Here is a 15,202-nt window from a genome sequence, read left to right as displayed (position 1 = left end):
ACATTATTAACTCAAGATAAAATGTACACCCCATTGCCTATGTTAGTGAATCATGAAAGCTGCCTTATTCGGCCGAAAACATGACAACAATAGTCGTAATAAAGGATATGGAATTTGAAATGATTTTATAAGCTCACTTGGTGATAAGTGACATGAAAAGAAGTTTAAAAAAAGATTATATCGATAAACAGTTTTGTATACGAAATATGGCGTCGTCTGTACTTTGTGTGCGTTATTCTTTACATTTACACTGCGTACATGTTGTACAATTACATCTTTATGTTTCAACATTTCAATGAAATATGACAAATGAGATTTTCCGTTTTTAATGCGTTACCTTTGTATTCCTATTAAACAATGTTTCGTGAGAGATTAATATTTGATAAAATCTTCGAGATATCTGACATTTGTTTGAAAACTACCTCCCTCAATTTGTGAAAAGTAACGAGACGTGAGCTGGAGACTGAGAGTACGACAAAAGGAAATCATGCAATCGTCTTCAAATAAAAAAGGGTAATTGTAAGAATCACCCCCTTACAATATTTTACGGGCTACATACAAATTCTACGTGATATTGCGTAACAAATAGTTGGTGATAAGATCCACTAACCTTACCGGATTTGGCTCGACTTTTCTGCAGTCGCCATCTGAATTCAGGCAAGTAAATTTATGCATGGCTTAAAGTTGCCTTTTAACATCGGTCTTTTAGCTATTAAGTAGATGCATTATTTCTGCATTAAAGCAGCCAATTAAATATCACAATGAAATTATAATTGTTTCTCATTATATACGAAGAGGTTTATGGCATTTTCCTAACTTTCAAATAATCAACTCGTCATCACATTAAAATGATGAGTAATTCGTTTTCAGATTATAGATTTTTCATCCCAAGTTGTATTTTTTGTACATGTATAACCGATTTATGTTATATAGTGTTGAGCTATACGTTCACAACAAATGACAGCATGTGTGTGCGCAAGCATTATGTATTGTATGTCGTGTAACTGCAAACTTGTTTTTCTGTCTCGTGTGCCTTCGGTCAACGGGGCTGTTCCCCCCCCCCCCCCCATGGCTACGCCACCGCCCTCCCCACACCTAAATCCCCCAGTGTTTAGTATTTCAAAACTGTATGACAAAGAGGGATCACAGCAAGTCAAAACACGAAATCGGGGGATTTTCCTAAGACTATTATGAATGACGATTATTTTGAATAGCGCCACGTATTGCTATGACATCACTTAACAAATCCCCTCAGAATCTTGCGTAATATTGTGACGTGCCACTGGAAATCACCCTTCTCTCACGCACAAACACACCCACACACACGTATTTATTATCTGCCTCCAATCTCCAATCTCCATTCTCCGTTTCGTCGATCATAAGCTCCGCATCCTATCTCCATGCACGCTCTCCATCGTAAGCTCCACATCCGATCGCATCATCTCAATGCACGTTCTCCATCGTACATCTACCTGAAGTGAGAACTATTATTATCTGAAAAGGTATGTATTTTTAGAACAGAGAATATTTAAATATATTATATTCAAATTGTTTTCAAATATCTTCTCGTTTACCATTATTATTTATTATTACACCATTATTACTTAAAAATGTTGGCATCGCTTTTTGTCAAAATACTGGTGTTTTAAGTGGAGAAGTGACAGTGATCCGATATTAATTTTGCTCCGGGCCTTGTTTCGTCCAAAGTGTATTCGAATTAGCGGCGCATCTGTAGGCTTAGCCCATCTCATAGTCAATTTCGTCATTGGTCATTCATTTCTGTTAAACTTTGTCCACTCAATTTCATCAATTCGCATCCAATTTCGTCAAAGTCATTTCAAGTTCTTCGTCTTCGTCTGTCATGATCACATTTATGTCTTATTCATTATATCTCCAATGTTTTCTAAATGTTTTAAAATAATATATCTCTGTGGATCATAGTTTAATCTAGCTTTATGTCCCAAAAGCAGTCTTATCATGCCATTTTTCGTCGTAACTCTCTGTTAGCTCGTGTTTACCCCAATGGAGGAGAAGTATGTGGTTAAACATTTTCAACATATGAATTTATAATTATGTTATCATTCCAGAATTATAGATTAATCTGTTTTTTCCTTTTGCCTTTTTTCTTCAAAATTCATATGTATTTATTACATAAGTTTATAATCATCGTAATTTGAAGGATCCACATTCTACAAAACCTGCTCCTCAGTAGATTCGTCCATTCCACAATTTTTACTTCAAAAAAGAGGACTATGATCATCATCATAGTATACAAATATACACTGTCTTGAGAGGTGCTGGATAAAACTAAGCGCAAGAGGTGACTCCAATAGTACTATTTGCTGAGGGGCGCAGCCCTGAAGCAAATGGTACTTTTGGAGTTCCCGAGGCCCATAGTTTTAACCAGTACGTCGAATAGAAGGCATGGTATATTTGTTTCATATCCTGCATTAAAAATTTATTTTATAAAAAAGAAGAAAAAAAAACATTTTTGGGAAGAAAACAAAAAATTAGAACAATAAAAATGTCAATTTTTATCAAAAAGATTTAAAATATTTTGTTTTTTTGTAAATTAAGATTTTAAGAAAGAAAAAAAATTCAATTAAAAAAAAAAATCACACTTTTTTTCAACTCCCAAATAGTACTCTCATATAGTAATTTCTAAAAATATTTAAAAAAATTATACATTACATTTGTATTCAGCCAAATCATTTCTCTACGATAGCTATCAAAAGTACATGATGAGCTTTTTTAATTCAAATAATGATTCTCAAATTTTGATTAGATTAATTTACATTGATTTCTGTGATTGATTTCTTGTCGTAATTTTTTATATTGATTTTATGTTGGAATGAAAATAAAACTGAAACACTGTCTAAAATGCTGTTAAATTTAATCACCTGTAGGGCTGTAAATTGTTAGTAATTGGCATCTAATTCAAACTAACGTACAAGATATAAGGAATTGTTTTATTGAGATTGACGGCTTTCCTGTCATTGCAAAACAATCTTTAATTTTGTTGGGAGTCACTTTCGACTTCCATTTAAATTAATTAAAGTATTAATACTGGATTACTGTATAAGCTAATGAAATTTATTTCTGAAAGCTCTATGATTATATTTAATAATTCTTAAATTGTATCACATTTGTCATATTGTAATATTTTATGGGGGCATTGTGGTATAACAAGAATCTATTCCTTATTTTTGCTTTAAAAGAGAGCAATTCGCATGATTACTTACGTTTGCATGACGACATAAATCCCGGATCAGTTGTCGTCGGAGCCCCTCTAAAGTGTTGGGAGCCCAAAATTCGCAAAAACATTTGGTGACAAGATATCACTTAAATTGTATCATGATGTTAAAAAGGATGTCATTTAAGACACACTTCTGCAAAGTTCTTCAAAAAAAAAATATGTTTGAAGACAAATATTGAGAAAAGAATACTTAATTTGGGTTTTCTGTAGACACAAAACCTAAATGTTGTATTCTTTCATCGATATTCTACTTCAAACACATTTGTTTTGAAAATCCTTGCAGAGATGTGTCTTAAATGGCATCCTCTTTCACAGTATCATACAATTCAAGGGATATTTTGCCAATCCAATTTGGTACGTGGTACTTGGTTGTTGTTCTTCCAAAAGATGTGGCTCCCAACTCTTAAGAGGGGCTTTAAGGTGATAGTCCACTGCCTGGAGTGACTCCTTGTTTTTTTCTTTCTTGTTTTTTCAATAGTTTTTTTATCTATTTAAAATATGTTTTTTTAAATCATTTAAACGAGGCTACAATAGCCATAATAGCCCAGTGTTAAAAGTTTATGAAAAGTTCACGAAAAGTTCACTTGTTCCCACTTCACTTGTTGCGTGCGTGATCAGCTGATTAAATAGCACACCCTCAAAGCTGAAACGGAGACAGTACATGCCTTTCATTAGGGACTTTTAGATTTGCGTGGACTGATACGTGTGACGTCCATTCAAGGCAGTGCCATAAAAGGTCGACGACCGTAGCAATCAACATTGTCTCCGTGCGAATCTAAAAGTCCCCATTCTTACCATCGCAAATGACGAATGTATTTTAGGGGGTCGTACGATCTGTGTGGATTGTGTTTACGGGAGGAGGACAAAGATGATTGAAGGATAAAAATATACAACAACGAACAGTATGTAGACTATCAAGATGGATGATTCTGGAATTCCCCATACCTCAGCAGAGCTTCTCATTTGGGGAATTCCAAGCTGTATGTTACATATCATGACAAGATTTCTCCCGCTGTTGGGGAAAACCCACACAATGTTTTTTTTTATTCGCGTGTGTCTGCAGAGGTTTATTGCTTTTGTTTGGAGATGAACTAAAAGTATATATTTTAAAGCCCCACTGCACTACTTATAGCAACTTGCGCCCTCTATATAGCAAACAATGCCTAATCGGTGACCATGGTCCCTTTCTAATGTCAATTGAGAGCTGATTTGATGATAAAACCACCTGTCAGTGTCTATGCAGGGAGGTATAATTCCTCCTGGCCAAACTAGTGCTGAGGGGCTTAAGAATTTAAAAATTTGGGGAACATTTGCTATTTCAGTGAACCATAAATGCTGCCATATTTGGACGAAAATTCACAAAAATATTCGTGACAAAGGAATGTGGAATTCGCAATGTTTTCATCAGCTCTCGAATTGCCACGTGACGTAACTACAGGCTGCACGGGGGGGGGGGGAGAACCGCCCCCCCCCCCTCCCCCTCCATTACCCTCTCCTCGTACGGCGAAAAAAAAATCTAAGAGGGGGGATCGAGGGAAGGAGGGAAACCATGAAAGGATATGATTAAATGTCCTTTAACACCCTGGCCCATTGATGACCTTGTTATCGGACCAGCCACTATCGCCCCCCCCCCCCCCGCCCCGCCTCGCCACCACGATGTAATCGATAATTTGCGTAATGTAACAACATTAAATGCCTTCGTCTTTGTGAAGTACCCCAATACAATTATTTCGTTCAACTGTAATGAAATATTGTATTTCAAAAGGCAGAATGCAAATTGCATATAGGCTATTACATGTTGTTAGGTGGACCAAGCCATAATTTTTTTCCTGGTAACTACTAATGTATGCAGCTTGCATTCTCACTATTGAAATACAATTATTCGTAACATATTATTGAAATACTGCCTATCGAGGAACTTTGGATATGCATTAGATTTGGTTACATTGCGAAAATAGTCTATTCCTTGCTGCTGAATTTGCCATTTTGTTAATGTAGTCAATTTTAATGCACAAATCTTTTTCAAATGCTTTATTACAAATTATTTTATTCACATGTGTGTGGAATAGGGTTTTTACATGTACAGACGTGTATCAATCAGTTATTTACGTCTGGGGACCGACCTTTAATGTCACCATCCGAAAGACGTGACTCAGTTTCGAACCGGTGTCGCCTGAGCCAGTTTGTAGGCGAAGAAAAAGAGCGGACCAAGTACACGTGCCGCTAGACCAACTCACATCATCATTTCATTAACCTGTTACGAATAACTATATTTCAATAGTCATGAAGCGAATTACATACATAAATTGTTGCTAGGTAGGACAAACATTATGGCTTGTTTTACCTAACAACGTGTTATGTATTCAATTCGCAATCTGACTTCTGAAATCAGAAGCGGATCTAGAGGGAGGGTTGGGGGGGTTGCAACCCCCCCCCAAAAAAAAAAAAAAAAAAAATCCGGGGACCATTTTTTTAAATCTTATCTTTTTGTTTAAACTTGTAATTTTATTTTATTCTATTTCTATGTATTTATTTCATTTATTATTATTATTATTATTATTATTATTATTATTATTATTATTATTTCTTTTTGGGGGGAGGGTGGGGGGTTGGGCGAACAAATGTCACAGAGTCCCTTGCCCCCCCCCCCCCCCCTATCAGCTTTTTTGAGGACACGGGCCACCGCCGAAGTGACAAGCTAGGCCAGCGTTGCCGATTCTCATCCCCAAAATCCCCACATTAAAAAAAAAAAAAATGGGGGGATTGTTGAAGTCTTTGGGGATGAAAAATAAATATTTGGGAATGAAAATAATATTGAGTTTTATGAAAAACGAATTTGGGGATTTTCTGTCAAAATTTGGCAACTTTGGGGATATTTTAAGTGTCGTTTGGGTGGGGATTTTGTGAAGATTTAACATGGTAACGCACGCTGAGCTGGGCTGCTCATTTCCTGGATTACTTGTTCAAGTTGCTCACTTTTTTATCAGTCTGGTCTGAGTGTAGTGACAAGCAATATGGAAGCAAACAGGGCAAAGAAGTTGCGGCAATCCAGTCTCGCATCTTTTTTTACTGGAAGGTATGTTTGAATCATGCAAAAAAGTTGGCATACAGGGTAAATTACCATACATGGGGGTGTAATACGGACGTGTTCATGCACTGCTTTTTATGGTCTCCATTGTGTTAATAGATGCCAGGAAAACATCACTTACGGGGTTCAAATAAACACCCAAAAAAAAATCGGCTCGCCGCTTCACGGCTCGTGGACGATGCTCCGCATCGTCATTATTGGTCAACCCCCCCCCCCCCCCTTAGCAAAAAGCTAGATCCGCCCCTGGAAATACAATTGTTCGTGACAGGTGAATAAAATAAAATTCATAACTAGGCACTTAACAAAGATTTGTGCATTCAATTCGATTGCATTAAGAAAATGCTTTATTACTGGGCCAATGATTATCCCTATCAGTGAAATGGTGAAACATACATGATTTGTGTCCTCGCGTTTTTTAAAGGTAAAGATCAGTATTGGAAACGCCCCAATTTCAAAAAATGAAATGGAAGCTCTCATCACCAATCATGTGAAAGAATATGTTTTGACTAATACATGATGATAAAAAATTTGCCGGGAAACCGCCTACTAATTAATATATTTGGTAAATTTGTTTCTCTCATGGTCTGTGAGAGATATAGGGTAGTCCCATATACATCTTTCTGTGTATAGTGCTTGTAACTTTACGAAGAATGGGCCAAATTTCTTATCATTTTGATGATTCCAGAACCTTGCAGATGCTAGATGCTAGATGATCAACCTTTTCTGATCGATTCCACAACGTTTCTTTCACAATGCAATCGCATGACCATAACTGGTCTTTACCTTTAACTGTTTAGGCAAAATACATGTACTGGTTTCAAAAATCGCGGCCTAAATATATCAATTTTTGAATGGAATCAAGTGGCACAATCCTGGCCTGAAACGGAAAAGAATCTAACCGATTCAATTACTGCATTCCCTAAAACTATGGTTGGCATTTAATGCCACGAAGATCGATCAAAATGACTTTTTTTTAATTGTATTTAATTGTTAACGGTTTTGACCAATCAGCGAGTAAAAGACAGGTCAACTTCATTTTTCATTAAACCACGCGCCCGAAGCAGGTACTTTCGTAAAATGAAAGATGATTTTACACAAATCATCGATTGGTCCGGTTGCATAACTTGATTGCAAGCTAGAGGTCTTCTCAAAACTTTTTTTTAATTGAATATTTATATTTCTAACTTCCCAAATTTTCGTCGCGGTTAGATTGCTTCCCGATTGATGCTTTTTTTGACAAAATATTGATGATTCCACATCATTTTTATTTTCACAGGTTATCAAGAACGAACCAAAGAAGCCTGACACTCAACAAACATGAAGATCATCGTTGCCATAGTCTTTACTCTCTCAACCGTTAGTGCGACAGGCCGGTCAGGGCGCGTTTGGCCCGATCCAACCGAGTTTAGTCTAGTAGACGCCCTGCAATACACTTGCACCGACCTACTACCTGGATTGGAATATTTGAACTATTTCAGTGATCACTTTGGCGATTTCAAGATTGGACTGCAACCCATATGTACCGTCTTCCAAAAGCCTGGCGGTCCTTCCGAATTTGACGCTACGAAGTTCTGCAATTTCGTCGTCGACTTTTTCGGGCTCGATGACCTAGACCTGGTGAATTCTCCTGGTGTTGGTCCTCAAAGTAAGCTAGACATGCTAGCCTACTTTTTCGACAGAATCTTGGTCAATACCACCAGAAACCTATCTGGAAAGGACCTCAAAAACCTCACAACCATCTGTCCCTACGCCCATCGGTTCTTTCCATCTCCTTTCCAGGAACTTCTTGAAGAATTCTTGACCGAGTATTACACTGAGCTAATAGGCGCCCTTATCCCCGAGATCGAATCCATTTGCCAGGACTGGAAAGGTTACTTTGCTAGGTTGGGCGTGCCAGACGACTCTCCTTACCAGCAGTTGATTGGTGGTCTCGTAGATATCGTCCCGGAGCTTATGGGGTTTCGAAGTTATGAGAACATGTGTAACAAGTTGAATCCATGGTTCGGCCGAGGTAAATGAATCTCAATTAACTTTAAGTCAAAAATCTATGCAATTCTTTTCATATTTACATTTCATGTCCCAGTCTTTCTTTTTTGAATAAATAGAGCAATGTTTACATGGGAATGACTTGTTGACACCTGGCCACCCATTAAAAGATTAAGCAGTGGACTAAGTCAAGCCAGCCTTAACTTAAGCTGATTTTTAGAGTATAGGCTTTTTTGTTTTAACGTTATCTGTGTTTTTGTATCCTTATACTCCATAGATTATGCTGGTCGGAGATTGTACGCCAATACGTTCGTCACCTTGATGAAGGAAGTATTAAAGTGCACAGGCGATTCATGTGCTTAGGCCTCCGTCTATTATCCGTGAACTAAACTGGAAACCACCGCCAAAAAAAGACACTGTTTTTCTGCATGTAAATTAATGTCAATTACGCGCAACAAAGGTCGATCTCGAGCGTAGTCACTGGGCTATGTGGTTGTGAAATAAGAAACAGAAATCTGTCGCGCATTACATGTGAACTGAACATCATCTATAACAAAAAATATATATACAGTGCGTCCCAGAAAAAACGAAACCGAGATTTATCGATGTTTTATCATAACTTGATCACATTTATAATTAATAAATGACACATATTTGGAAAGCCGAGATCCTCCTCTTTCATCTGATGCAACTCACATAATGCATACTTGACGCATGAGTGATTCAAATGAATTTGAAGAGAGGAAACCAAAAAGTGATTTGGCGGACGGTATCTTAATTTTAAAGAGAAAATCACAATTCTATAAAGTTGAGTTTCTGCCCTTTTATATGACACCTTAATCACGAAAAATGAGCAAGGAAAAACAAAGTTCTGTATGTTTAAAATAGTGCTTGCATTTCCATAATTTTATCAAACGAATTCGTTTTCACTAGCTGCCTGCCTTAGCAACAAACGGAATTCACAACAGACTTAACTCCGCTTCGTTGACAATCGGCCGTAGACGAAAGACTTGATGCATGGCTGATTGTCAACGAAACGGAGTCAAGTCTTTTGTCAATTCTGCTTTTTGCTACGGCAGGCAGCCAGTGAAAACGAATTTGTTTGCTAAAATTATGAAAATGTAAGGGCTACTTTAAACAAACAGAACTTTGTCAATCCTTGCTCATTTGTCCTGATTGAGGTGTCATATGAAAGGGCAGAAACCCAACTTACTAGAAATGTGATTTTCTCTTTGCAATTCAGATACCGCCCGTCAAATGACTTTTCGGTTTCCTCTCTTCAAATTGATTTTAATCACTCATGCGTGAAATATGCATTATAGAGGAGGATCTAAGCTTTCCAAATATGTGTCATTTATTAATTATAAATGTAATTAAGTTATGATAAAACATCGATACATCTCGGTTTCGTTTTTTCTGGGACGCACTGTATATAAAAATTTAAGGCGGCTTTGCTGCGGCGTATCTGAACGAGGCCTTAGATTACCTCTACAAACGCTTTTATTAGAGAGAAGGCTAAGTCCTGGTGGAGGTTAAATAAATATTTGTGAGCTTTCTCTTTCCTTTTTATGCTAGTGTAGAAGAGTAACTTTTTTTAAAAGATGGCCCCTGAAAAGGATGGCTCGACAAACTATGCATGCTATTCAATATGGCAAGAAATGTCTAGAGTGTTTGGAGTGTTTAGACTAAAGTTGCATGCAACATGTTTGTGTACTTAATCCTAACATGTTTGTGTCTTATGTATACTACTCTCAATAGGACTAATTCAAATTTCTTTTTTCTTGATTCTGCCTAAACCACGTATAACGTACAGCAGAATAAATCAATATCATGTGCTACATGATCAACCTTTTCAAACAATTGCTTACAGACACTTTCTGTCACAATGCAATCACATGACCAGAATTGAACTTTATCATCTTAAAGTAAAATAAGCAGTTGAAGACAATACTGATATACTATATTTTCACCGAGATATGCCCACTGCATAAGAGGCGCCATTTTGGCCGACGCATGATGTGGGTGCTTTTTACACAGTTTTAAAAATTAAAAAAAGTATATTTAATTACTGACGTAAGGGCTATTTGTTTTCCTCGTCACAGTTTTGATTAACGCAGGTTCGGACACTTTCAAACGTCGCCTCTTGTGTAGCGGGCGTTGGATTATCCTACGAACATGTTATCAAAAGAGTTACGTCAGCGTTTTTCAACTTTTTCATAGTCGCGGCACCCTTTACATAAATAGTGAATAAACAGTTTCTCGTCACCCCATTCCCAAATTCATCACAGAAGATTCATTTAGCATCACGCTGGAAATCGTAAGTGCCATATACACGTATGGGCACACTCTTCTTTTCTAATTGCGAGTAAGCGAAGCGAGCCAACACAACATGCTCGGTCACCTCACGAATATGAGGATATTCGGTGAATTCGTTGCCCAGAATCAGCTTGTTTCTATATATTCCTAGCGAGTGAAGCAAACGAGTGTGTTGTTATATATTTTCGATATTTAATAATATATATAAGATATATTCAGACACCTCCCTGTCACATACCTATTCTGACATCTCGTTGCCAAAAATGTAAAGATATTCAGGCATTACTGCCTGAAATAATCAAGTTTCTAAATGTTGAGAGCGAGTGAAGCAAGCCAGGAGAAAGTAACACTTAATTATTTTTCAAATATTATTTTATAATGAAGATGGATAGCCATTCATATTATTTTGCTTTACGAGTTTGACGTCAATTTAGTAACTGATTTGGAAAAAAATGAATCTTTAATAAATTTCTCTCGCGGCAAGATTCAAGATTTATTTATTTCTTTCCACTTGCATAAAAAAAACATTTCATTCAGTAACAGTAGTAACAAGTTCATCGTAAACTAGCATAAATACATTAACAATGAAACAGTTATAAAGACTTTAACAAATGTGGAAAAAGAGGTGGTCTGTTAAAAAAGCACAGCTTGTTAAAACACAGATCACCTTTACAGAAACAATATTTTTTTTTTAAAGAAGTAGGTTATATTACAGGGGGAGGGGGACTAATACTAATCTAGTTACCTATACAGACTATAAATAAATATCAGATCTACCACTAATTTACAAAATATGGTAGACTAAAAAAGAAAACAGAATAAAGATAATGGAAAAGTAAAGAAATAGGGAAAGGAGGATAATGTACAACACGGGGGGGGGACAAAGCTATTCCAGTTACCTATATTGAATACTAATAAAAATCAGATCTATTCACTGTAGGTGTACAGTAGATGAAATTTCAGCTTACGTTTGAAGACAGAAGAGCTTACAGACTGCCTAATAGAACAGTCTAAAGAGTTCCAATACTTTGGTCCAGTATGTGCAAGTGTATTAATCCTAAGCTGAGTTCTAGCTGATGATACATGGTATAAGGCAGCCTGCCTAGTAGAGTATTTGTGTATTTGGTTATTCTTTACAAAAATAGTTGCTATTGACATGGGAGCTTCACCCTTCTCCAACTGATACATAAGATATCCCAGATATAGAAAATATATATCTTTTACCTTCAGCATTTTATTTTCGTAAAATAGCTTGTCAGTGTGAGCACGCCAATCAGCTGCCGAAATAATTCTCACTGCTCTCTTTTGAATGAGCAGAATTTTATTTAAGTAGGATTTGGCTGAGGTACCCCAGGCTAGCACACCATAATTTAAGTATGGCAAAATTAAGGAACAGTACAACATGCTAAGTACTTTTCTTGGGAATACAAACTTCAAGAGATGTCTGTCACGCCAGTTGAAAAACGCTGAGTATTCCTATTTCTATGGTTAGAGTAATGTATTAAAATGTAAGTAATTAAGTAGTTAAATCTTGTACTAGATATCCACGAACCTGCGCGATTGTGGATGTGTGTATGTGTGGGCGTATGTGCGTGCGTTATTTCTAAAGTGGGAGCAGCTCAGTGTTAATTAAGATTTTTTCCTCTCCATCGTGAGCTTGTTAGAGTGTAACTATATTTCGCAGCCTGTTTAACTTAGTTATTTAGTATATTTCTTGAGTTGAGAATATTTGCAGATATCCACTGAGTGATTAGTTTGTGTGTGTGTTGTGTGGGTGTGTTTGTGTGAGGGAGGGTGGCATGGAGAAGCAAGACTTTCTTCCTTGTACCAATAACATAACCTACAGATTTGTTTAAGTTGTTTTATATAGAGTAAATAACATGTACAATTGATTTGAAAATAATGTTTATGTACTTCAAGTTCACTTTGTTGCTCAGTTATAATATAGTGCAAAAGATGATTTATTAATATTGAAAAGGTTTATTTTGTGTTCAATTGTATGTTGTTCTTTTTGGTATTACATTTGGAGAAATAATACAAAATAACCCCCCCCCCCCCCAAAAAAAAAAAAAAAAAAAAAAAAAATATGAATGTATAAGTTCATGTTACCTTATGCCATGCTGTTAGTATGTGACTCGTAAAAGCTCGAAGTTAAAAATCAATACTGAATTAAAGAAACAATTAAAGTCTCTCTGTAAATATATAAACACGCTTGTAGTCTTGTCTGCAGACACAGAACCTTGTCATTATGACATTGGTAAAGCGTAGCAGAGGGTCTGAAGTTGTACATAATGTAGATCAACTCCATTGGTCATATATCTACTCCTGAAACCGACAATGTTAGTCAAGGCTCAAGACTTCACGGAATTGTGTTGTTTCATCAAATTAGTCCTAGTAAAATTGATGGATTCCTATTTTCTCGTCCAGATCTTGGGTTCCATATTATTTAATATTTAATAGCTTTCCTGTACCTGAAAATGCAGGGTATTGCAATATCGATACATATTATCTTAGATACTTTATTTTCATTTGATTTCGTTGTTTCATGCACTTTAGAGGCTCTAAACGAGGTGAAATTGTTTACTTGGTAATTTATGTATATCATTTTTTTAGAAAACATCAGATCCTTGACTTCAAATTTCAGCACAAAATTATCAAATTAATTCAAAATAAGACAAGCCATACAATAAAGGGAAGGGTGAGAATTTAGGAATTTAATTCTTTTTGGCTTTATATATGCATCCATGATTATCATTTATTTGTCAAATTGAATCATTTTTTATCGTCGAACATGAATCTTTAAAATGTTTATTGCTTAATTTTTTGTTCTGTTTCAATTAAAACGCTAATCCTAAAATAAACTCTTGGTTTAATTCTAATAGTTGTTTGCCGATTGTATTTGTTTCCTTCACATATTCTATTAAGCCACTAAAACTGAATTTGGTGAGAGTAAATAATTAACTATGCCCCCGAGACCAACAAGGGTCCAGACTGTTTCGTGAACCTTCTTTCAACTTATTCTGATGATCCACGAGACCGGTGGCTCACGGAATCTAAAACCAGTAAGGCTGACATAATATCTGACTGCTTTTCTTACGTGTTTCTAAGCCCCTTTTTATCATTTTGTTGTTGTTGTAATATCACCTCCTGGAGAAACTATAGAATAAGCCATAACTAATTAGAAATGTACAAGAACGATCATCTGGGCCCCGTCCTATAAACGGTTGCGATAACCGCATCTTATTTGCGATTGATATCAATCGCAACTATATACAGGAGAGATAAGAGACTGCAAACTTGCGATTGATCAGAAGACTTGCGATTGATTCTAATCAATCGCAACTCTTCATAAAGACGGGGCCCAGATGTCCGTTCTGTTCTTTATCATGTACATTTGTTTCTTTTCTATGTCTTTCCTTTTTTAATATCTAAGTTTTTCATTTTCTCATCTTCTTTTTGCTCTCTCTGTTTATTTTCCTCGCTTTTCTCTTGCCACTCTTTTCATGAATGTTTTTATGTCTTCAATATTTCATCTTTCAGTATGCATTTCTTTGCTCTTTCGGCCGATGGGCAATCTAGCCACTTTCAATTATGATTCACTAGACCGAATGCCAACGAGAAAGACATCCCCCCCCCCCCCCCCATTCAGTATTACTTCATTTTCTCGTGGGTTGTTGATATCCTAGGATGTCAGTCTCGCGGACCGATCGGTTTTGTAGACATTTCGGAACCTTTATTTTTTTCTATTTATGTCTTTCTTTAATTCTTCGGTCCTGTGGGCTGTCCATCCCATAATTGGCAGTTACGTGGAACGGTGAATATGAATACGTGGGCAACTACAAGATATTTATATCTATATAAACAGATGAATATCAAACAAGAGTCCTAAACTGAATTGTTGCCAAATACATACAATTCGTCCTTGTTTTCACGAAGTGACGGTAGTGAGGAAAATCGTAACGCAAAGTGAATGCAATTTTTTTTCACTACTGTCACTTCGTGAAAACAGCGACGAATTATTGTCTTTACTCTGATCCAATGTTTTGTTGAGTTTTAAACTGGATATAATCATTGGGTAAGCCATCACACAAAGAGAGGGAGGGAGAGAGAGGGGGTGAGAGAGAGAGAGAGAGATAAAGCGAATCTTGAATGGCACATTAAGTTGTTTTTCAGTCTCATTAGCGCCTTTGATCAGTGGCGGTCTACAAAATATAGGCCTTTATCGTGATGTACCTAATTTATGCATATTTGAAATGAATTGAATTGAATTTATGTTCTTCTCCAACAAATCAAATTGCATTTCAGAAACACAAAATAATAAATGATGGCATCAAAACAAAATGTAAACTGATAACACAGAACCTAAAATTATTCATAAAGAAATACGCAGAAGAGGACGGGCTATTAGGTGATTGCTTGATAGCGTGATAGCCCGGGGGTTGCCCACTATTCATAAGGACCGCTATTCATAAATTCAGAAAAGAGTCATTATTCATAAGGGTCATTATGAATAGCGCCCCTTCTTCGTGATTATGAATCGCAACCCCCATGTTGCA

At 36.4% G+C, this 15,202-nt stretch overlaps 1 protein-coding gene across 1 annotated transcript; it reads left to right on the top strand.

Annotated features, from left to right (window-relative positions):
• Positions 1-1,326: 1,326 nt before the first annotated feature.
• LOC764401 lies at positions 1,327-9,108 on the top strand. Its single transcript, XM_001200685.4, has 3 exons — positions 1,327-1,502; positions 7,621-8,355; positions 8,608-9,108. Exons 2-3 carry the CDS (start codon positions 7,662-7,664, stop codon positions 8,691-8,693), a joined length of 780 nt encoding a protein of 259 aa, XP_001200685.2. The 5' UTR covers positions 1,327-1,502; positions 7,621-7,661; the 3' UTR covers positions 8,694-9,108.
• The last annotated feature ends 6,094 nt before the right edge of the window (positions 9,109-15,202 follow it).

This window comes from Strongylocentrotus purpuratus, unplaced genomic scaffold (genome assembly GCF_000002235.5).
Source record: "Strongylocentrotus purpuratus isolate Spur 01 unplaced genomic scaffold, Spur_5.0 spur5_scaffold_17, whole genome shotgun sequence".
Classification (NCBI taxonomy): Eukaryota; Metazoa; Echinodermata; class Echinoidea; order Camarodonta; family Strongylocentrotidae; genus Strongylocentrotus; species Strongylocentrotus purpuratus.
The sequence above is the reverse complement of the archived record's forward strand: the minus strand, read 5'-3'. Positions and strand labels throughout refer to the sequence as shown.